At 34.9% G+C, this 25,884-nt stretch overlaps 1 protein-coding gene across 8 annotated transcripts in view; it reads right to left on the bottom strand.

Moving 5' to 3' along the window:
- The window catches only part of SYT14 (synaptotagmin 14), a 104,662-nt gene that overhangs the window by 62,984 nt on the left and 15,794 nt on the right, over positions 1-25,884 (bottom strand). For 5 of the 8 annotated variants that reach the window (XM_075496343.1, XM_075496344.1, XM_075496341.1 and 2 more), the window contains exons 1-2: positions 9,963-11,538; positions 5,690-5,908 (exon numbers count right to left, since the gene is read on the bottom strand). In XM_075496343.1, the coding sequence (XP_075352458.1) occupies positions 5,690-5,908; positions 9,963-10,920 (1,177 nt within the window). In that variant the 5' untranslated portion in view covers positions 10,921-11,538. Of the gene's footprint in view, positions 1-5,689; positions 5,909-9,962; positions 11,539-12,260; positions 12,426-25,884 lie in introns of those variants that run through there. The other 3 variants (XM_075496347.1, XM_075496349.1, XM_075496348.1) reach the window with 1 other exon arrangement.

The raw sequence follows: 25,884 nt of genomic DNA, 5'->3' as shown, positions 1-25,884 counted from the left end.
CCATATGTTTTCAAAAAACCTTGTGAAATGTAAGGCACTTGGGCCAATCTCAGCAATAAAGCCTCTGAACAAACATGTCTTCAGCCATGGGGCTTTATCAATTGAGAAGTTAGAACAAGACTTTAAAATAGGCTGGAGATGGAACCTGTGGTTATACTGAGCTGGTGAACTATAGCTAAATAAAGTACATCTAAGTATGCTAAGTAAGCAAGTGAGCTTACTACTTTTTCCATCATGATCTCACTTACTTTGCCTCAGAATTGGGATCAATTCCCCTTGCTTGCTTGCTAATCTGGAATTTTGCACAGCTGTTAAAGAGGTGATTTGGGCAAGATATGCTTTAAGAACATCACAAACTAATTATAAAAAACCAGAATGTTTTCTTCCCCTTTTCTACCTTTCTCATCTCAAGGGATTCAGAGAATCTTGATTTCAAAAGAAAAGAAGAACCTACAGCTTTTGACATCTGCCTGCAAAACTCTAATTCCAATATATTTACCCTAACATTTCTACATTTAAAAACTTCCATTTTTAGGAATTTAAGGGACTGCTTCCTTAAAGAAAATATATTGTACTTGCCTATGAAGCTTATAGAGATAACAAAGACACAACAACTCGCCTGTATAATGCCTGAGTTTTTAAAGTTCAGGAAGTAGCCACTACTGGAGACAAAGAGGCTAGTTTAATATCATGTTGTATGTTTTTTTGAAATTGAAGTTATTAAGAAAGCATGGTCCATTTAAGATCACAATCAATACAGATATTAAAAAATAATTCCAATTACCAAAGTACAAAGAATAATGCCAATTTTAAAAGTTTATACACTTCCTTATTTAGATCACTATTTCAATTCATAATCTCCTTGTTAGCAGAAATAACTTATGGTGTTATTTTTGCTTTTTTGTTGGTTTTTTTTTCCCTGATATTTGTTCTTTATTTTCTGAAACAGATGTGTAGTATCACAGCCTATGTTAATCTCCTCTTCCAAAATACTACAAATAATTGGAGCACTTACAGGCAATACTACATATTCAACAGGATAATAAGACCACTTGTAATGGTAGGGAATAATACAAGAAGTAGGATGCACATTATGAAAAATGAAAAAGAAGTTATACCAGGATATGTATCAGGTAAAAGGAAAAAAGGTCACTTGTGTAAGTATCCATACTTTACTGGATAACATGAGAAAGAACACAAAGAATATTATTGGCAAAAACAAGATTTCAAACTTGGAGCTGACCCTAGAACTCTGGGCCTAAGCACAGAGACTGCATTACGTCCACACATAGATATCAAGAAATACTGTAGTTATACAGGTTCCTCTTTTCAGTGATTAACAGTTTTGAGTCATTTGTGCAAGAGTTGGAAATTTCAGGTGTAAACCTATCTTCTGTACCATTTTACTTTGCCATCTGTACCATTTACTTTGCCATTCTGTACCATTTTACCTTTGATGATGACAGTTGTCATCATCTTGATTTTCTAATGAACTAGATTTTCTTTCAGAGATACTCTGGAATTAAGCCTGTCCACGAGGAGCTCACTGCAAGTTACATATTTACAATAGCTTGGAGTCTGCAGAAATACTTGCATCTAAGCACAATATTAATTTGTTTTCATTTAAAATATATATTATAACTCATCAAAATCTATGTGCATCAAATGTGCTATACAAGTGTATAAAGTGGATCAGACACTGGTCATAAGCAGGTATTTGTGAACCAAAATTTAAAAACCTAAATTTCATAGAATGAACTAAAGTGCTACTAGAACATTCCATCATCAAAATACATCAACAAAACCCAATAAATATATTGCTTTCGTCATTTAACTATTAAAAACATTACACAAAATGCCATGTCAGTTCTACATAAATATGCTGAAAAGAAAGATTAATATGGCCATCTAGAGGAGAAAAGAATGATGTGAAAACATGCCACACACATTTTCAGGCTTCAGAATAAAACATTTTTGGAGGCATGCAGCCAGAAAATAGATGTAATTAATTACGTAATTGATAATAAGTGAACCTTAAAATAACATGATCAGAAATTTTAACGGTCTTAGTAATGCAAACATTAATATTATACATGCTTTTAGCAATGCAAGCAAAGCTTACAGGGTGTATTAATAAAGACAAGTTCATATTTTTGTCTCATGAAATCTTGTGTGTGCACTATTAAGTGCAGACATGTCTAAACAAACAAATTTAAAAAGTGAAGATTAAAGTGCAGAATAAACAGTTATTCGTAAAACTGTTTATTGACTCCTTTGAAAACACACAGCACACTGTTGCAAGATACAACATGTGATAGAGATTAACTGCTGAAGAGAAAATAACACAGAATTTTCCAAAAATGAAATATCATTTCCATTGCTTATATTACTCTACCTCTGATAGAATTTTTAATGGTATCATCAGAGGCTGATTTCCTAGCAATGAGCAGGGAGGAAACAGAGACGAGACAAAAATGAATTCTCTCCTCTCATCACTTCACTGTAACAGTGTCAAGCCCTGCTCAACCTGAGTGGTGCCTTAAGCTGGAAGTACAGCTGAGTTAAAGTCTTAGAAGTAGAAATTATAAAGTACACATGCGGAAACAGAAGCACACAAAGTCAAATATATTGACAATTGTTTCTCATATTAAATAAAGTACGTAGGAACACACTGCTTGCTCCCCCTCCACTACAAAGAATCAAGAAATGGTTCTATCATTTGTCGTCACACTTCTTATAAAAATAATTCAACAGTCACAAAAACCAACTATTTAATGAAAAATTTCAGGATTCCTATGGCATTGAGTCTTCTACAGATTTATTTTGCAAGTTTAAGGAACAGTAAAGCTCTGAATTTTAAAAATTACACTGAAACATCTAGAACGTTGATACTCTCCACTTGGAATCAGAGATTTTTAACCTCATCTATTCCGTGAACTGTTTTTCTGAACACATATGAACTAGCCAGTAGCAACAGCCAGTCTCTCATTTATTTTTGACTGCAGGCTTTCTTCATGAGGTTTTCACCTTCTCTTTTCATCAAAGTTCTAGGTTGGGCAGCTTTCCCTCTGTAATGTTCATAACATAACGAGGAATACTCTTTCTTTTCCTCTATTCAAACACATTTTTATCATTGTGCAAAGATTCTTTCTTTTACGTTTGGAATCATTTAGGAAGAACATGAAAAGTACTAACACTAATTATTCTAGTGTGCCACCTTCAGGTCACTGAAAAGTGAAAAATACTGGGTTGTTAATCTGTTGCCATGTCCAATACCACAAACCCCTTTTTAATACTACTGAACATCATTTTGTTGAGATTAATAGATTACAAAAATGAGACAAAATCATCACGCTAATTTGCAAGCATTTTGCAGAAAACTGTAGAATGATTGCAGGCTATCAAATAAATAACATTGCTGATTGTCCACTCCTTGTAAAATGTGGGAACAGAATGCTCTCACAAGCAGCAGCAAAAGCAAAATACTGACAGTATTAAAGCTTTTTTGCAAGTATAAGTATGTGGTTAAAAATTTACAATTTTCTAAGTTAGAATGTTTTGATAGTTTTTTGCTTTAAATTTTTTTTTCCAAACCCTGAATGTTCTTTCATTATAATAAATTCAATTTGCATCGTAATTTTAGAGTGAATATGTGTGTGTATATATATAAATGGTTTTTACATCCAGCCAGCTTCCTGAATGGAAAGAACATTGAGAACGGATAGCAGCTGGTGACAGATAGCTTTAGCAATAGAAGAAAAAATGAAAAAGGAGGAAGGCAAAACAATTGTAACTTTCCTGATGCAATACTTGGACTTGCCAACAGGTTTCTTTTGTCTTAGATTCTAACCATGATATAGATTTCCAGACTGGAGTTCTCATTCCCCAGAAGAGGATAAAAGTGACTATGAATTTTTATGATCTGAGAGGATGATAAGGAAGACAATTATTAAAAAAAAAAAAAAACAAAAACCAAAAACAAACAAAAAAACCCAAACAACAAAAACCCCCACACCCTGGATACAGGCTAGTACAATGCCTTTGGAGCTTAAGTCTTAAACAGCCAAAGTAAAAAGCTTAGATGAACTGAGAACTTTTCACTGAGAAGGTTAACTAGGTAGGATAAAAAAATCTGAACTGAGAAACAGAAAGAGGAATGTCACATGCTCCTTCCAACATTAATTATTCTATGATTATTTCAACAAGCAGCCTCAATAGTTGAAAAGAGACAAATACATCATTCTCGGGATCTGAAAGTAGTTGTCTTGAATAATTTGTATCTGGTATTATTTGCTGATAAATACGATTGAGTTTTCCATCTCCTGTTAATATACATCACCATTCATTCCCAACAGTGAATGAGCCATACAAGAAATTAACCTCTTATCTTTTATATTCCCCCCGCCAATGCTGTTGATAGATCTCAGTAGATATAAAAAGCAAACATGATATTTTCACTATCCTTCCTCCTTGTTGTCCTTCTCCATCACAGTGTCCAAGGATCGGTTCTTACTACCTGAGCTCACTTCTGCATCTCCTTCCCTATTTGCTGGAACTCAGACTCCTAGCCTCCCTACAATTTAACAGCAAAGGAAAGAACCAAAATTTCTGATGATCAGAAAATACTCCTCTTACTCTGCAACTTACTTCAGTTATGGCTTTCATGTCCTTTGAGTCTTAACTTGGAATCATGAACAAGCATGCACTAATTTCAAATTTCAGTGGCAAACAGACTTTTATATAGATGAAGTACATCATATAGTAGAAAATTTAAATTTTTTCAAGCATTTCTGGATTGTATAGAACATTTAAGAACAGACATCTTTTAATTACATGTATCCACTTTTTATTAGAAAATACCAATCTCTAAAAAACCTTTGCCTTTTAACATATTAAGGGAGACCAACAAATACCTTACTATAGCACAGCATCTGTATTAGAATCTGACTTTTAAGTAACTTCAACCAAAGCCCACTTTTCATGCTAGAAAATGGCTACAGACACAGTTCTCACATACAGCTATTTTCAAGCACAAAAAGCATATTGACAAAATATTGACAGCAGAATTCTCAGCCTCTATGTCAGATTGTCACCCTAACTTAAAATCAAGAAATATATACCTCAAAAGTAAGCATCCATTGTTTACACCCAACTTTTAACTCCATGGAAAAATTATATTAATCTAATTTTTGTAGTAATTTCTTTCTGTGATTTCAAGAGAAGAAAAGATACAGAACATTCCAGTAATGCACACTGCAATGACCACATGCACCGTAACCAATAACCAATTCCATTTACTTTGCTGTTATGACAGCTTATCAATAGAGGAATAACAGGTCTTCTTTGTATTTATAATACCATGAAATTCATCAAGACTTGCCATGTTTCCTTCCTAAATCAAAACAGTTTAAATTCCCAAATAAAATATTTTATTCCAAAATAAAATGACTAATGACAAAATTGCATGAAACTTAATATAACAAGATATTATATCATTTGCAGTATTTCCGGAAGAATGTGCACAAGTCTGTGCCTTTTTTTTTTTTTTTGAGCATGCACAAATAGATATCTGGATATTTCTTGTAGACATTGACTATTTGCAAGTCAAGCTGTCCTTGTCTAGGACTTACTTATCCAGAACATAACTCCGAAATTTGGAATAAAAGGAATGCTTTTAAATCACTCTTACCTTCATCTATTGAGGCTTCACTACTGTATCCATCATATTCTGCAGACAGGGGACTATATTTTTGTCTGGTTTCCCATATATAGTTTTTTTGCTGTCTGCCATCCACCACTGGCAGCCTGGAACTCTGGGTTCTAGACAAGGCCTCATGATATTTACCCAGTGCTTCATCTTCACTCTCAGATGATGAACCATGCTGGTCTTTACTCATATAAGAGTTGTCTGTTTGAATAAAATAAAGCAAATGGACTACAGCTCAAAATAGAATACAAGAAAATAACCATAAGAGGTTATCATTGAAGATATTTAAGCTATTTCAATTAAAATTTCTGTATAAAAATATCATCTTGTAATTATAAGTATTATGTGATTTTGTAATTGGTGAGAGGTATTTTTATTTTCTAGAAAAACTGAAAGATCATTAAGCCCCCAAAAAACATTCTAAAACTTATTCAACAGAAAATGGATCCATTTATGTAAGGCAGCAAACACTGAAGTTTTTGAAACCCTTCATTAAGTGAGAAAATGCTCAAAATAATTTATGCAACGTAAATCCAACACTGCTGCAACATTACATTTGGATACCTAATATATCAAAAAGGCAGCTCCTGATCCTCCATTCCTAGCTGATTTTTGCTGTGAGCATGCAGTATAATGTAGAAATGAAACTCATTTACAAAGAGAAGCCTACAACAAGATCGTCTTAGGATATTCATGTCAGTAGTGCTTAAACTCACAATAACAAATGGGAAAATGCTAGTGAAAGATGTTTGCATGCACAATTTTATTTAACTTGCAATAAACAGCCCCTTGTTCAATAACCGAAATTAATGCAGATTCTCATTGCAGACATCTGGCAACAGCAAAAATTGCACAGAAGAAACTATCTAGTTAATTGTTTTATACCAGTTCCTCTATAATTCCCAATCCTGTGGCTAACTTTTTCCAACATCTCAAGTATGACTTCCTCCCACAAGTCAAAGATTCAGCTGCATTTTTATTTCTGTAAAATGAAAGCATCCCCCTCCCCTTTCCAAACCTCAAATGGATTCTGTCCAAACTTAACATGCCATACAGAGGGTCTGTAGATCTCAAACTCTAATAGGCACTAAAAGAGTTCATGTAAACTCAATAATTAACTCAATTACCACTACTGTGAGCAAGCCTATGGTATATGATTTGCCAATGGATTTCCATTACTGGTAGAGCTCTGAGATGCCAATAATGCTGTTTTTCAGCTCCTAATTCTGCAAGGGAATATTGTCTAACATGCTATCCAGCCACACTCAACCACTTCTCCCCTCCCTGCTTTTACGCCCTCCTCCCAACCCCTGTCCTAGCTCTAGTTCTGCATTTCCACTCCCATTAGTCTCCATCTTCATGCCCAGCCAGTCTCACTCCTCTGCCTGGGTATTCTGACTAAAGGAGGGATTCAGCTTACCCAAAACTCAGCCATTTAAAATTAAAGTAACTCAACCTATGCCAGCCATCTAGGCCTCTTTTACACTCAAGTGTTTGCCTCTTCCTACTACACACGTCCTTCCTTCCCACTTTTAGGTAAGCCTCTGAAGTACATGAGTAAAATCACTTCCCATAGAAGTGATTCCCTGGTACTCATACAGAAAAGCCTATGCTGCAAGTTTAGGTGAGACATCTTTTGCAAAGTTACATTTATACTAGTAGAATCTTATCCTAAGTTCCTGTCTCCCAGCCCCATAGTCCAGGTTCCTGCTCCAAGCACCCAGTTTTGGTCTCTTACGGGGATTCCCAGCATCCTTCAGTAACCATAAGTATCAAAAGCAAGATAAGAGCTGCTCTGTTCTTCAACCCCTACAATGAAGCATATGAGTGCAAATGGGATGGTCAGTGAATTGAACAAGCAAATTATAAAAAGTATTTACTATGCCTTTTCCAAAGGCAAAGTTTCCAAAGATTTGCAATTTGGTCAAACTTACGTGTGTTTTCATAGAAGAACATGGGCATCTCTGACATGGGAAAAGTGCTTTCCCACATTTCAAGTACATACTCCAATATACAAAGGTGACAAAGCATCTTAGTGAAGCAGATGTGAAATCTACTTATTTTTTGCACAGATAACCAGCATGCTTTTCCCATACTCTACTCCTGGAAACAGCCAAAGATTCTAAACTATAGCTTAAAAAAAAAAAAAAATCTCAGACAGAAAGCATGCCAAATTTCATCCCAAATATTTCAAATTTGGCACACAGTTATAAGCAACTGACAATAAGGTCTTGAAATGGAAAATGTCAGGAAACCTTAACTGCAGATGGTGCTACCAGCTCTACATGCAATGTGTACGTAATCTTAATTTAGTATTTATAGGAAAACTGGTGCCTTAAAAGACTGCTAATGAGCAACTAGATCTTTCAACTTTAGGCTATCAATTTTAATTCAAGTCTGACAGATATGGTTCTTCCCATTGTATGGATGGCTATAAAGCAAGCTCAATTTCACTGATCACTTACTGAGAACATCACAGTAAACAAGATATATTCTGGCTAGCAGATTCACTGCAAGAGGCTGCCAGAAAAAGGAGCCTCCTTTGCTGGTACACAGAGTAAAATTTTGTATCTCACATGGCCCTCAACAGGTTGAAACCTGCTACCTAGGAAACTTCTACAGATTTCCACAACTATAATTAAAGCAGGGCATACCAGGACTAACATATACTACCAGACTTCAGTATTAGATGCATCATTTATCATTACAAGAAACGTATTCACAAATATGAAATTAGGTTCATTAATCAGTCTGCATAAAGTATAAAGAATGGAATAGTATAAAACATGGTAGCAACATGTTTGAAAGAAGTGCTGAAAGTTATGCCTCTAATCATACACTGATGTTTGTAAGCATCCAGAAGTTCTCAATGATACCAGATATTTTTTCTCCAGTTCCTAGCATAAAAGAAAAAGAATGAGGATGTATACTATTATTACAAGTCATGAAACAAGACTTCTTCAGAGGACTTAAAAACCTCATTAAAGTTAAAACACAAGCTATCCATGCAAACATTTTTTAAATGAACAATACAAATCTGTTTCAGTTTCTTGCAAAAATATAGCTTCCTGTACATTAAAAAAAAAAAATCCTCAGGCTTTTATGCCTCTCCTTGCCACTTCTCTTTTGATTTTCACATGTTAGCTGGAAACTTGCCTAAAATAATTCATGTTCTTATTAAAAACTTGCCTTTATTTGGCTAACACAGGTCATATTGAAAGCTATTCATTTGCTTATTATGGGACCTAAAATGCCATTTTTGATAGAGAATATACTTTACAAATATTGTATTACATGAAGAAATAACAGGTAAAATCATAGGTTATCATGCAAACATGGAAACCACCTCCTAAATCAAATAAAAAAAAAAAAAAACAAAACCAAAACCCCACAAAACGAGTAACTGAAATTTTCAGATAAGGGAAAACACACACACTGAAAAAAAAAACCAACCCACAACTGATTTCTATTACGAAATCATTCATTTCTCTACAGAAACAGCATCTCCAGAAAAGCCCGTGTTGCTTTCTAAAAATTCACTACACAGCCTACAAAACAATTGTGTAAAAATACAAGGTTTTACTTCTTACTCACAAACTATTATTGCAATCCCATTGTCATATTGTTTAAGATCAAATGTTGAAGATGGCACACACAGAATCCATATCAATAATGCACAGGTTTTCTTTGTAAGACTACAATTTTAAGGCAAGCCTCATTCAGTTCTTTCTATACTTAAAATCACTTAACTGCCACTTGTCATTGAGTTTTGTGTCTTGAAATTACTATCTTACATATCCCAGAAATACATTGTGAAGATCTACTATAATGTAAATGCAACATGAGGGTTTTTTTTCTTTATCATCTTACCACATTTTATGCAATGCTTTTAAAATACACAAAATAAAAACCACCTTCACAGAACAAGTGTTAATTTTCAGTATTAATTAATTCATAGTTTTCAACAGAAACCACACAGGGCGCTGCAGAGAAGGTAAGAAAAGCTGTATATAGAAAAAGAAAAGTTAGAACATAGGAAAGGCATTTATTAATCGGTTCCTTTAAGTAATACTTTAAAAAGTAATTAACTTCCAAGAAATATCAACATAATTAGAGAATGAAGCACTGACAACACAGACCTACTTTCATCCACAGGAAACACTATTATTAAATGTGTAAACTAGGTGAAAAAAGTAGGAAGTATTGTAAGTTTCAGGAAAGGCTGAAGAACGCAGTTTGCTGATGGACTCCTCACCTTTTCCTGCTGTCTTCTTATTACACAGCTCTCTTGAATTCTTTTCTGATTTCGAGTTTTTCTTTTTACCCACTTTTGCAATTGTAGTTGACACATTGTCTTCATCCTTTGATACAGATTTTCCTTTTCTGTCAAAAAAGGCTTCACATTTCTTTTCTTTGATTTCATTAATGCAATTGGAACAGTCATTGTGTGTCTTGTTCAAGCTGGAGTCTGATAATTTTTGCTTCCCTACTTCAACAAGTTTTGTTTCTAAATCTTGGGGAACCTTAGTACTGTGGACTTCTTCAGAATCCTTAAAAACAACTCCAGGTGACCGTGGTTTGATTTTTCTATGCAAGTGACTCTTAGAATTACCTGATACTGCATGTAGGCAATTATCTTGTTCCTCAATAGATTGCTCCATTGTAAATTTATTACTTTTCAGGTTACTATCTTTCAAGAACTTATCATTTACAAAACACTCATTTCCTCCTACTGCTTCCCTTTTAAAATGTCCTCCTACATTCTTCAAATCCTGAGGTACTTCTGTATCACTTAAATGATTATTACTATCTCTGCCTTTTAACTGGCACTGTTTTTTGTCCACGACATGGTCAGACACTCCACCTTGACTTGTATCTTCTTTTACAAAATCTAATGAATTAGAATAATGAGTCTCTTTATGTTCTGCAATACCTTTCTTCGCTTTCATATTAATTTCCTGAGAATGAGTTAATGATGGCGTATGTTCCTCTCTCCCTTGCACAGGTTTATCATTCTGTATTTTGGAGCTTTCATCTTCGGCACGAAGGCCATTTATCATGCTTGTTACTTGTTCTGTTACTGAATCAGCTACACTGTAGCCGACTTCTCCAACAACACTGGTCAGATCATCCATGGCACTGCTAAGAGTGTCGACCAGAGAAGACACAGAGGGAAGGCTCAGATTTTGGTGGAGGTTTCTGAAAAACGCCATTTGTCCAACCTATTCAGCAACAACTTTTAATACAGAAAGATCCTCCGTTTCACAAACAGATCAACTCCATTTCTCCAAGTTCAGTTTCAGAGCTATTTGCTTTTGTTATCTCAAACTCAATACATTTACCAGGGGAAGTTGCAGCTCTGCTCTTTCCATTCAATATGCATTGAAAATAATAAGAAAGCAGCTAAGTAAATATCTTGAAATGAAGCCACAATCAACCAGCAAAACCATAGTCTTTCATCAACTGCAGCATCAACTAGCCATAATAAAATTCATTATTTTCAAAAATAAGACAACTGTGTGAGGTGGAAATATTTTTTTTATTCTAACCTGCAAAGAAGAAGTTGTGAGACATTTAAATTACATCCTTTCACCAATGTCACATTAAAACAAGCTTTTAACATAATAGCTGCACAAAAACACACATCGTGGAGACTTCTTCACCCTAAAATATTTGTTGTCTTTTACATAAAGTAAGATATTTTGGAACATGAAGACTCATTTTGTAGAAAAAAGAAAGTTAAGATGACAAACTTAATTTGCAGGGGGGAGGGGGGGGACACTTTTTCTGTCTCCAGAAAATTGAAACAGCATCTCCAGAAAAGCCCGTGTTGCTTTCTAAGAAGAAAATTGAAAATAAAAATTTAGCTGCACCTTTTAAAGAGGTAGAAGGGAAGAAAACCGTTCAAATTTCCCATTCTGTTCTCTGGTGCCTGTCTCTTCCTCTCAAGTCAGCTAACAAAGCCCATTCAATTTTCACAGCCCAAAAGCAGAAAGGGGTTATTTTACCAACCCTCAGTATCTTTTTCAAGGTCTAATTTTTTTCATTTCAAGTTATCCTTAAAGACCTTGTTCTATTAAAAAAGTATAGAAATAATTTTTTAAGTCAGAGATAAGATGTCTTTAGTTTCTAATGTCTGACTTCTTTAAAATTATTTTCCAGTTGAGTATATGCAAGACCTTCTCCAAAAGGTCGGTGAAGGATTTTAATAGGCCGAGTGAAAACCCAATAATCCCATTCACAAATTTACTTGAGAAGATTTAATTATACACAGTTACGGAACATTTAAAATACGTTCAAGACTATTCTCATAGTGCAAGAGAAATATCTTCCAATAAGTAAATGTCGAGTCTTTAGTTATATAACTGTTGAATTTCTGTGGTTTGTGAATACAAAGGTTCCTTCATTTCCACATACTGCACAGTCACGGGAAAAGTCAACATGGTGTGTTTTCATCACTTGAGTCAAGTGATTATTTCTGTATTTCTATACATCCTTGTAAAAACGTGCATTCTTATAATTAAGTTTAGTACACTGTATTTCAGATACTTACAAAGTTTATCTTGTGAATTCTTTCTTGTAGTGTAACCTGAATCGAGCTCTGGGAAACCACTAACATTTTCAAAACACATCTTCTTATTAATATATAGGAAAAGTAGCAACATGAGAATAATGAACACCCCAACAGCAGACAGGAACCCAATTGCTTCAGGAGATACTAAAAGAAACAGAAAGAAACACATTTTAATAAGTCTTGTAAAAGTTTAACTCATAAAAGTTACACTATTTATCAGAATTGATCATTAATAAATACCACTAAAGTTCCAAATATATATGCAAGATATAACTGAAAAACCACCATTTAAATTTGAGTTAATGTTTAATACTGTTAAATTTAATCAGTTTTTTCTCTTCCAATCTCTTTTCAAAGAACAGAAAAGTATCTGGTCCTAATCTAAGGGAGGACTGACATTGTGAGCAAGAGGTTCTGCCAGAGTACTGGACCCCATAACAAGACAGGGTCTCTGCAGAAAATAGAGGGATTATCAGCAGATGTCAAGGCTGATGATTTTTGATGGAACATCCCTCCTTCCTGGAAGGGGCTGGAGGTTTGGCTACCTGGACTCAGGGTCAACTCTGAGACAGTGCTGCTGGGGAGGGACTGAGCTCTTGCTGGTGAGGCCATTGCCTCTGTCAGCCTTGTTATGCTCAGCTCCTGGCTCCTCCTCCCTTAGAGACCAGCTGGCCCTCGCTGCTCCCTGACAAATAGTGTACTGTGTGAGCAAAAAACAGAATGAGAAAAAGCACATAATGGTGCTGGTACGTGTGCCACTTGCGTATAAACCAAGAAAGAGCTAAGTGGAATGGAGATAAGGCATACTTGATCAAAACCAGGTAGAGGAAAAAAGGCTGAAGTAGACTGACATGTCTTAGAAAGTGTATAAAACAAAGATTCTGTAATTGCTATTAAGCAGATAACTGAAAGGGAGTATCGCACATCTTTTGCAGGGGTAGAATCTTGCAAGTCTATCATACCTAAGTAACAACATCGGTAATACCATTTAAGGCCAAGATTACCTAGGATGTGGGTTTAGAAATAAGAAATCTGGGAATGGATGTAGCAAACTGGATCAACTGGGGAAGAGTAATTAAGGGGCAGCTTGTTTATTTGAAAGGAGACTGGGCAGAGAAAGGGATATAGAAGGGTGGTAAACAAAGAGGGTCTAGAAACATAAGAAATAATGAACAAGTTATAAAAGCAGTTCAAGAACAAGAGAGGGCAGATCTTTTGCCAGAAGGAATGCAGATGCCCACAGACTATAATGAAGCTGACCTGCTTCATTAATCAAGGCTGCCAGGATGTCAGAGGGAAGCCCCTTGGGCAACCCACTGGACTCTCCACTGGGTCTACATCTGAAAGACTCCATGTGAGAAGTTAAAGAGTGGCAGAACTGCAAATTTGTTAATAAGTAGTGTGGGAGGTTAAAGTGAAGGGTTATAGAACTATAATTCAATAATAGTTGAGTGCAATTTATAAGAATAAAGTGATAGAACTCAATAAGTGCATGCAATTACCAATGGTGTAAAGCGTTATAGAACTGTAAGTGATCCATAGTGGTTTGTTTATTAGTTAACTAATCCGTTAATTGGTTTATTAGTAGTGTGCTAATCAATTAATAAACATTATAGCCTCCTGTATCAGTTATGTCTCAAACCTGCATTTTAAAGAGGGAGAGTGAGACCTTGAGGTAACAGACACCTTAACACTCAGAGTGGTTTTTGTGGCCTCAACACACAGAGGTGCATCTTTCAGGACTGAACGTGGCTGCATTCATCTGGATGGAAGCTAGGATTTCACATATCCCTTTCTTCCCGCTGTTTTTGCTAGACTCCAAGTGTCCCTCTACTCACTACCATAAATCCCATTCTTGGGGGTTGAATTTTTTCTATTTATATAATATTTATGAAGATTTATCAGATTTATGAATTTCATTTGCCAAGATCTTGATACTTCACTTTAGGATTATAATGCTGTGTGGCAACATCTTTCACTATGTAAAAAGGAGTGGGATTAAAGAAAAATTGGCAACATACTCAACATTCTGAGAGATGCAATACAAAACGACAAGAGGCAACAGCCCAACGTAGCAACAAGCAAAATTCCAGCTAGAGATGAGGGGAAAAAATTCCAGAATAAGAGGGGTTAATCACTGGAACAGATTGCCTAGATCCATTACAGAATCCAGCTTTAGTGTTAGCCCTGCTTTGAGCAGGGGGCTGAACTGCAGATTACTTTCCCAGGAGCCTTCCAAATCAAATTATCCTCTGAGTGTACATATGCCTTTTGTACATCAGGGATCATACATCTATGTGAAAGTGCTGGCTGAGAAACACACGCAGTTCCACAACCTCCTCAGTTTGTTTTGTGGGATGACAGGGAACATTTGTGTTTGTGGCGCTGTTCTTAAATAATTATACAGGTGTGTTTTAAAAACTGGAAAAGAAAGATCAAAAGAAATGCACCTTCCACCATCTAAAAGGAATTGGTCAGATTTGCACTTCTATTTTGAGCTGAAAATTATTTTTGCTTCACTTTTTACCTCTGACCAGAAGAGAGCACATAACATTCTGCCTAGAACCCTGAAAATTTTCACACGAAAGGAACCTGCCAATAACTTCAAACCACCCATCCTGACAAAATTACTAAAGAAATACCAGAAGGGCAACCAAAGAAGTCCCAAAAGGATGAAACAGAAACCCCAATTAGACTAGAACCTCTATTTAGTCAATATCAAACTTGAGTAAAATTGCTTCTTGTTTTATTAGATCACACCAGAAAAGTTAGGAAAAACATGAGCAACTCTCAACTGAGTTAAGTTGGGAACACTGTCTTCTGAAGAACTGAAGGTAAAGCTAGAAATAATTGGAAACCTTCAAAATCTGACCTTCACCTTCCAACCCACTGAAGTCCAAGAAAGAACAAGAAATATAAGAACACAGTATAACTTCTTAATAGGGCCAGAATAAAACAAACAGTGCAACAGGGAGGAGCAGGCATGCGGTATTTTCAATTTCAGACAGTACAACGAAATACAAAGACCCATAGAGTTACAGAGTTCCCCATCAGTCCTTCAGGATGAGGCATCCTGCTGCATCACACAGAGCAACAAGGTGATAAAAGTGGAATTATATTCTGGATCAGAGAGGAAAGGAAGCTAAAACCTTTTTTAAAATATTTTCATTATCATGAACAAATAAAAAAAAATCCCTTTGTTCACAGAAGACCTTGGTTGCACATCTGTGCTGGTTTTGGCTGGGATAGAGTTAATTTTTTTTATAGTAGCTAGTATGGGGCCATGTTTTGGATTTGTGCTGAAAACAGTGTTGATAACACAGGGATGTTTTAGTTGTTGCCAAGTAATGCTTGCACTAGTCAAGGACTTATCAGCTTCCCATGCTCTGCCAGGTGCAGAAGAAGTTGCGAGGGGACACAGCCAGGACAGCTGACCCCAGCTGACCAAAGGGCTATTCCATACCATATGACACCATGCTCAGCACATAAAGCTGGGGAAGAAGAAGGAAGGGGGGGGACATTTTCAGCGATGGCATTTGTCTTCCCAAGTAACCATTACACGTGATGGAGCCCTGCTTTCCTGGAGATGGCTGAACACCTGCCTGCCCATGGGAAGGAGTGCGTTAATTCCTTGCTTTGCTTTGCTTGCGTGCGCGGCTTTTGCTTTCCCTATAAAACTGTCCTTATCTCAAGCCATGAGTTTTCTCACTTTTACTCTTCCCATTCTCTCCCCCATCCCACCAGGGGAGCATGAGCAAGCGGCTGGGTGGTGCTTAGTTGCCAGCTGGAGCTAAACCACAACAACATCCTACTAAGACTACCTGATACTCCCTTCAGAAGTCCTTTTGGAGTTGCTCATAATTTAATTAAAATCACTTGTTATAGCTGAAATTAATGGCAACTCTGCCTCACACTGAAGGGGTTTTGTTTGTTTTTAAGTTCCAAAAAAAATAGTTAAACTGTGACCAAGAATGAGCTGAAGAAAAAAAATTACCGCTATAGTGGTAACTAATTTATTTTTTTTAAAAGCCCTAGTGTTCCCTCATTTAGAGCAAGGAAAATTTGGCATGTGCCAGGTGTTCATTTATCATTTGTCAGGCATCCATTTACCATTTTCATGGAATCTTCCTAAATATGGGAAAGCTCTGAGATTTGAAAAAAGCCTCAGTTTGTGTGTATTCATTTTTGACCTCAAAGTTCAACAGATGAAATCTCCCAAGGTTCTCCTGGCAGTAGGCATGCTCCCTCCCCTCCCAAGACTGCATATGGATAGCTGAGAATGTCTGGGGCTATTGGAACAACATCCAGTTTCTTTGAGTTATTGATCCTGAGCCAAATGAGACTAGAGACAGGGCCAAGAGCAGAAAATCTTCATTCTTCAGTATCTTCCAGTTCTAACACCTATCAAACACAGAGGCAGTGGCAGAAAAGGCAGGAAGAAGAAACTGCAATTCACCAGGACACAGGGACCAACAGAAGTGAGAGTGAAGTGGAAGGTGGCAATTAGGCACAAGTTAATGATGTCCAGTAAGGAAATGGGAAGTATGAGTTATGAAGAAGGTGTAACATCGGAATGGAGTACACAAAACAAGTTGGAAACGCGAAGAGAAGACAGAAAATGATGACAGATTCAGAAGACTAGACAGATAAAGATAATGGGACCACAGAAATTTAACAATGAGGATAATTGCTTTGTTATTGGAGCAGGCTGTCCTAAGCAACTTTGTCTGAATTCAGTGTCAACACTGCTTTGAGTGGATTGAACTGAATTCCAATCATTCTGTGATTCACAATAAAGGACAGTGAATGTTTTCTTTTAATAGGATAGATTAACTGTACATCATCTTCAGAGAAAAGTGCATTTTCAAGTATTTCACATTTGATCTTTTAATACTGAAGGTTTCAATTTTTAATGTGGGTTGGTTTTTACTTTTTTTTTTACTTATGCTTATATTGTTCAGCAATCAAAGCTGCTTTGATCCATCAAAATACGTGCTTAAGGAAGTTAACCACAACCTAAAAGTAACTTGAAAACACAATACTTTTAGTTTTTTCTTGAGTACTTCCTGGATACTAATTAGTTAAAAAAGGCACTGTAATCAAACTGTATATTCTCTATGGAAACACAGTACCTGATGACATCTTTCTGGAGTGAAAAAAAACATTGGCTGATACCTTACAAAAAGAATGAAACTTTAGCTGCAGCAAGACTAATTAATTATTTATGTAATTCAGTGTGAACACAGGACTTGAAAATTATATTTCCGTATCAATTTGCATCCATGTAAAGAATCTTAGAATGCTTGTTCACAGATTAAGCATATTATCAAGTTAAAATCCTTTAATGTATTACCATTATAAAGTCAGAAAAAAATCCCAAATAAAATTGTATTTCAATTTTCCACATGTAAATGTGTACAGATTCCCATCTATGAATAAAGGTTTTATACATCACATTAATCCTTCAATTAGTTTCTCATAGTTGAAGTGTCAAGCAGTTATATTTCGTAGACAGAAAAAAAATAAAAAAAGGACTTTTTTGCATATAAAATATATCTGTGCCACATTCAGCACCGGAATTATTTTGATTCAAAACACATTGTCATAAATTCTGATTGGTTTGGGCATTAATTGTGCCATGAAAAGTATTTTTAAAACTCTCAGAGGTTCCCAGTGGTTTCTTCTACAACCACAAACCAGTAGAAAGGCAATACTTTCTCATAGTCATATTTCAAATTCAAATGTCCTACTTTTACAAACTTTATCATTATCCTGAGTTCTTAAGACAAACAACAATGAAAGTTTGAAATTCATAATAATGTAACACAGTTTTAGAAATACTAAAAGAACAAATGTCTTACTACAAAGTTATTAAGACTAATTGAATTGCTGGCTATGGAAATAGAATAGAAAGTTATACTCATTACAGAAGTATTACATTAACATCACTTTAATTCATTTTTATTATTATCATCACTAGAATTAGAATTATTATAACACAGAAACTTACCATCTCTTCATCTTAAATATCAAATTAGCATCTCTTTCTCAAATAATAACTTCCCTGTTATCAAACAATTTATCTTTTCCAAAAGATGTTTCAAACTCCAGAAAATGATGGCATCTTTAAATAAATATCACCAAAACAACAAAAATCCTCGCATTAAAAAGCATTCAATGTTTTTAATATTAAATTAAAAAGCATTCAATGTTTTTAATATGTATCTATACGCCCCTCCATTATATTTAATATCCAGTCAATTATTTTTGGAGCTCTCATACTCCACATACTGCTTACTTAGCTAGTAATGTACCAAGCCACATAGTTATCTTAGTGATGTTTTAATTATTCATTTACAAATGCAATACTATCTCTTCCGTGCACACATTAAGTAACTAGGGTATGATCCAAAGAACCTCAATTACCTTTAAGATCCTAGCACAAAAACATTTGAAATGAAAAATGTAAGCTTGTTTTTAATTTATAACCCGTTTTATTTGACTGTTTTATTTGTTTTTACAGCTTCATCTAAGATATTTTAGCCTTTTAAATTCTTTTAAATAAACAGGACTGTTGTTTTGTAGTTAGTCCTGAAGAATAATTATTTATTGTTATTAGCTTTTACACCATTACATGTTGACATTACATGAAAATATCCTGTGCTATCCAGCTCAAAAATATTTTCATTCAAACGCTATTCACTGCTGCTTGTCACTTCATACCAACTTTCTGACTTGCATGAGAAATTAACATATTTTCAGAAAGCTGAACAGGTTACTGAACCACAAAATAAGATTCATGCCTTGATTGCCTTTTCTCCATGCTTGAATTATTTATCTCCAAACAGCACATATTTGTTTCTCACAGACAACTCATGTCATAATGGAAAAAAACAAACAAATAAAACCCTCTATACCTCAGAGTCAGCTCGGAAGTAAAATACCTTGGTCTGACTGACTACTCAACAGGAATAAGAACTGTAGTTTTGTATGTGTCAGTTTACATATAAATATTTTTTTCTTTTATGACTAATTACATAGGATGGTCTCTTCTCTAAAAGTAAGTAACTGAACTTGAAGGCTATCTAAGATTTTGTGCTCTTTCTAAACAGCTTTTATTTGACAAGGTAAACTCAATACACAAAGTTTCACAATAATTTAGTAGAATTATCTTCTTCCTGTTTGCTGGAGTAGTTGAAGAAGCAATCACGAGTAGAACCTAGTTTACCTAGACAAAATGCTACACCTACAGGGGGCAATATTTTATCCAGTGTTGTGTTAGAAGACTTAAAAAATTAAATTCTTGACCACCTGGACTGTTTTACAAACAAGATAAGCTCTAAGTGGCAGCTGACATTACTATTAGAATACTTTCCTATATAAAAACAGAAGCAACTTTACCACAAAAATTGACTAGCTGATGTTTCTGCTAAAAATGAATGACAATGAACTCAGAATTCCCTCTAAACATTTTATTAAATGTGTCAAAAGATAAAATTCCAAATGTATTTCCTATGCTTCCTGTTTTATTTTGTATTCACCTTTCTTCTTTCAATAATATAAAACATTGGAACTATGAAATTCCTTTCTACAAATTTACCTATTTCTTTTATGCTTTGCCAAAACAAGCATCAGGAAAAGTATTTTAGCTCAACTTAAAACATGCAATTAAATCTCATCTACTAGTGGTTTTAACTTTTAGCTACATTTAGGTAACATTAAAACTGAAACTTTTAAGTATAAAGATGCTACTCCCTTCAATTCAAACTTGTATCTTGCCTTTCTTCTGCAGCACAGACTTCTTAACTTAGCCCACTAATAACAGCTACATATGTCAGCTCATTATGTTAAATACACGTTATGTGTTCTTATGATGTTCCTCCCTATGTGTTTGTTTCTCCTGCATCTTGCACTTTGTTACACAGCAAGTTTACACACTCTCCAGTACAAATTACAAGCACGTGCAACATGAGCTACCTGTATTTCAATACTTTAAATATCTATATCCAGTATATTACCCTGAGTGACATACAATTTTAAATGAACATAAACATAAAATGACAATTGAATTCCAATGCAGAACTGAAAAGACCATTTCCTAAATAAGAAAATTATTAACAATTTTTAGTAACACAAACTTTTCAGAACTTTTGAAAGACTGACAGAATGAAATCAGGTTGAAAGTGCTTATTTAACTTTCTATTTGGAATAACAATGCCCTTTAAAAATTCCATTTATGAACCTTTCAAAGTAATATTGGGGAAAACAAAAAACTTACATTATCTGAAGTGATACATGACGTGATTTAAAGGTTAATTTATAAAAAATGTCATACACCTAACATAAGTAAAAAATAAATGGGCCTGTTTACACAAAAAATTTTACTGGAGTTACTGTATCACAACAGCTACACTGGTCTAACTCTGGTGCCGCTTTTATTCTAGTGGAAAGTTATCGGGAATAATAGCAACTTTTTTCATCATTTGGTTTCTGCCACTTCACACTGGCTGAAAGATAATCTGCACCGCTACAGAGACAAATCAGGACTTTTCCCCCTCCTCATTTTCTTAACATCTACTTACAAGGACTAATAAGAAAAAATACATTTTAATATCTAGGTTCCAGGACTTCCTTCACACAGGAAGAAAGTCTAGAATGTATTTTAATTAAAAAATTCAATTTATTGAATTTTATTATGAGCAATTAAGTTACTTGACTAAATATTTACATCAAATAGAGTTTAATATACTTCATAAATTATAGTTTGTGTTAAAAAGGTCTTGGTTCAGCTATTTAACTAATCACATACATATCTGTACAAAAATACTTGTATTAATCCTAGTACTGCCTCTGTAGTCTGTCATTTACAGGATTCCTTTCCCTTTCTTTTAAAATACCATGCTGAAACTGTCTTTTGGAGATAAATTTAATTATGTGAAAAACAGGGCCCTGGGCTCCAACATATCACTGATCTAAGAAAGAATTTAGGAATAACAGAAGCCATACTCCGAGATGGAGATTTAAACTTTTGACAGAAATCTTTTAATTCCTAAATCCTTATAGGCAGAGGAAGTTCTCAGCCTCCCACCTCTGCTGATTTACCAGTCCCTCAACATCTTTTCTCTCTAATACGGAATTCATCTATTAAGTAGTATCTCACAACAGAAACCTCTGAAAAGAAACAGCGAAGGAAACATTGCATTGCTACTTGGAACAGACATAGATCACACAATCATCTTGATTACCTTCACATCCCAATAATTTGTTGCAATTACATAGCTTATTACATGACTGTATTCTCCACACAGTGGACTGACTGCACCACCACACAGCAGTGATTATAGATTTTTAATGGCACTCTCAAATAATACTCCCAGTGCAAAAGTATTAAAGACCTGCAGGGGTCTAGAGGCTTGCGGTTTAAAAGTTCATAGCTACTACAAACTAGCTCTCCACTTCTGGGGGAAAAAAATCTATGTAATAAAAATCTTTTTCAATGACATTTCTCCTATCAGCCACTACAATTAAAAACAAAGTGTGAGACGATCCAGGATCCAGATTTCTGTACAGCACAGTGATTAACTAGGATACACAGCAAAGTACTGTGCAGTAAAAATGATTATATGAACATTTTAAGTGAAGAAATGCCAGGGTTTGGATGTAGCAAAGTTCTTACACACAAAAACTGCTACAGAAGAAATGGTAGTGTGATAGTTGGAGTTAAGTGGCCGCAGTAGATGCTGCTTTCCAGAAGACTCGAAACATAGGAGAACACACAGGAACATAACTTTGCTTCCTGTATGGGCATCAATAATCTCAAATAAAAATATTTACTTCATATTAAATTTTCTCTAGTCCAAAATGTATAAATACAGATTAGCTTTCCAACAGAGAGAAAAATTTAGTATATATTCCAGTGTTATTAATTCTAACATTATTACTTTCATTTTTTTTAACATGTAGCCATACTTTTATAATATCTCCCGCATCTATTAAGTTTAGCATTCAAGAGATAAAAGACACAGAATTTCTTCTAGCCTGGAAAAAAAAAATGTATGTGTCTATTTAAAATTAATTAGTGCACAATTATGAACAGATTAATTACCATTTTCTGCATATATTATAAAAGTAGCTTTAATTATGTATACTTTTCAATGAAGAGGTGTTATTCCTATCTCTGTAAAACGAGAAAATGCACTTTACTTTGTAGTGTTCACATCTGAACCCTTAAATGAGTAGAAACAACATATATTTATAATGTTTTACATTAATGTGAGGTTACCTAATTTAAAGAAATTTGCTGCCATCCGTGGTATCACCTTTCTCTCGATGAAAAACAAGAAGTTCTACCAACTCGATGACAGCAGAGAGAAAGGGGAAAAATTATTTTGTTTCTTTTTCAGAGGCACTTACTTAGTGTAGACTATTATAAAAATTGTAATATAACTTGAATATCAGATACAGTTGACTTTCAATAAAATAATGTTTCTACTTGTAAAATGAAACTCATGAATAAATATTAATTTTTTTTTTCCATTTGAATTAAATGCAGTTGGCAACTTAACATTCAGCTACATGCAAATAGATAAGGATAGTTGACCAGAACATTAAACAGGACATAGTTCTACTTAAAATATACTTCTGACAAAACAAAAATTCATACCTTCTTATCTTTTCAAAATTATTATTAAAAGTGACATTTGTCATTGTCAGCCAAAGACACTGTCTTTTTGCAACTTCTTTCTTTTGCATATTAAAGAGCACTTCTGTTCCATTATTAGTCACAAAGGCAGTTTGCTGAATAATTTCCTTTGTTTGCGAGACTGCCACAACAATAGAAAGAAAAGAACATCTTGCAAAAGAAAAAAGGGCTTAAAAAATCATTTTTAAAAATCTGTGCAACTCAGACCTTACTCAGATACTCAATCTACATTTCCATGAATTAAATACAAAATATTTTGCTGAGTTAGAAGTATCACTTCACTTTATTTCAAAAATACACAAATGAACAATGAAAGGTGAAAGAGACCTAAAAATAATATGGCCATGCATTTTCTGCTTTAATGTCACTTCCATGTCGTACAGTGAGTATTATACATATCAGAATATCTTAGAGGGTTTTTCCTCAGTTACAGCTCAATATCATAAACATCACAAGTCTGTCTGGTCTGTACAAACAGAACCTGCAAACAGCCTTAGTTAAAATATTAGTACATCTAACAACAGCCAATTCCAAGTTAGACTAGCAGCCTAGCTACAGTGCACTTACACAGCCAAAAAAAGATACATTTTTCTGAAGTCTGATCTTAAGTTCCCTAAATTCTTTTATGTCCATAGTTAATAACCAAAGGAACAACTTAACGTAACTCTCATGACTCTCTCAAAAACATTTGTGTGTTAGGAAAATAACCAGCAAAAAGGCAAACCTTTAACTGAGTAATTTCAGAAAAACCCTGTCACCTTCTTCTCCTGTCAGGAACCCTAAGTGACTGAATGAATGACTCAGTCACTACTAACTAAACTAAGCAGGACTCTTCTTTCCTTAGCCAAGTCTTCAATTTGTATTGTCAGACAAGAAGTAAGAATTTGAATATGTGTGCCTACATAAAATAAACTTGCATTAAATAATAGAAGTAAACAAGAAGTTCACTTATAATAAAAGCAAAAATATATTTTTCCTTTTTCCAATTTCCAGAATTCAGCAATGTGTAAATACAAAACCACACAAACAGTTCAACCACTTAGCTATGTCAAACACAGGAGTCACAAATTTCAGTGCTGTATTACCAAACTTCTGTAATAACTGATCATACTTCTTTAAAGTTCTTTTCTATAGCTGGAAAGTGACTTGTTCTGTATTTTGCAGCTATTAGATGTTATATAATGGCTACAAAATATGCACATTTTCAGGACACACGCAGCCTATATTTACACATTTAGAAGAAGCCTCTATTTAAAGATACATACAAATTAGTTTTTAAGGCTTTCCAGAAAATCCTATCAGTCATCTTACTCCTGATCAGCACTTTGCAGATTCTTCGCAAAAATGCATGAATCTGCTAAAAGGAAACTGAACAAGCAAAACACTATAGAAGTAGCGTAATCCTCCTGGTGCAGACTGGAAGTGGACCCACCACAGTCTATCTTGGGCAACTATGAAGCTGTAACAACATTACGTGACATAGGAGCACGCCCTGTGCTAGACAATTGCTACACCTTTGGTTAGCAAATCTGAGTTCTGTAATGATACCGTATTGGTATCATATTTACACTAGAATTCAGATAATCTCAGATATTCAATAAGCATTATAACTGGTACTTGCAAATGTTTGAGGCTTAGAAAGCTAAAAATAAATCTACAAATCAAATTAGTTTTATTTATTTCAGTGGAAGCATTGTTAACATCAAAGACAGTTTAATGATGCTTTTAAATGGAACGCAACTGTTTTAAATGAAAACGCAACTGTTTTAAATGAAAACGCAACTGTCTGCAGTCCCAGTACTGCAGCCTAGAGTACCTAAAAAATTTAAGATAACGAACGTAAAAAAAAACCCTCCATGGTTTTGGCTAATTTGAAAAATGCAAAACTAATGAAAAGAGAGGTTTCAAATTATTTTCATTGTAACAGTTGGATATTCTTAGAGCAGACATTTCCTTTTTAAGCTTTGGGGTTTGTTTTTACAGTTATGCCTTCATATGTAGATAAGAAGTTTTCATTAAATAATTTGAGCTAATGGTGTGGTCACACATAGCCTTGCAGACCTTTCTGGTCCCTTTCCACATTTCATCATCTGATACCCCAAGGTTCCTACTTTCCTAGCAAAAATGAATGGGCAGGCAAGAAAGAGACAATTTAGGAATGTGTTACTTTGCTAACCAGAAAGAAAAATTAATCACCAGCAACAGGTGTTCTTCAAGTCATATAATCCCCATAAAAATTCTAATTACACTCCATCACTTGAAACCGGAAAGTTTTTCTTTGCATTATTCATAGAAGACACATGCTTGCTTGCTTTTCCATTTTCCCTATTCAGTACAGGACAAATAAGATGGAACATTGCTGTTTATCATAGTAGTTGCTTCTCAACAACAACATGCTTGGAAGGACTATGAGAAAGATGGACAGACAAGCAAAGCCCAAATGTACACTGGACGTCTCTAACTCTAGTTAATTATGCTGGCTATTTACCACTACTCTTTCAGAGGTTCCACATGGGCACTCTAACTACAGTCACCTGGCAGTCGCAGTTACCTACTGTCACCTGGCAGAAAGCATCAGAGCCTTTCAGGCAGATCGCAAATGCAGAACCATTTTGTCAAACACTGCACCAACTCTCAAAGCCTCATAGATAGCATTTGATGAAAATGAGTGAATGGATGCTAGGAGTGCCAGGGTGTACTCTCCTGGTGCCACAGTCACACAGACACCAGTGAAAAAGGAGAGGGGGACAGTGCAAACTTACCTAGCACCAGACAAGACTACAGGGAATTATCTATATGTCAAAGTGAATACTTAATTTGTCCATCAAACTTCCACAGTGAGCTCACGGATCAAAAAAGGCTTGGCTTTCACGGCACCAACAAGAGATGGTGAGGGGGAAG

This window comes from Mycteria americana, chromosome 3, assembly GCF_035582795.1.
Source record: "Mycteria americana isolate JAX WOST 10 ecotype Jacksonville Zoo and Gardens chromosome 3, USCA_MyAme_1.0, whole genome shotgun sequence".
In the NCBI taxonomy this organism is placed as follows: domain Eukaryota; kingdom Metazoa; phylum Chordata; class Aves; order Ciconiiformes; family Ciconiidae; genus Mycteria; species Mycteria americana.
This window is presented reverse-complemented; position numbering and strand designations above follow the sequence as displayed.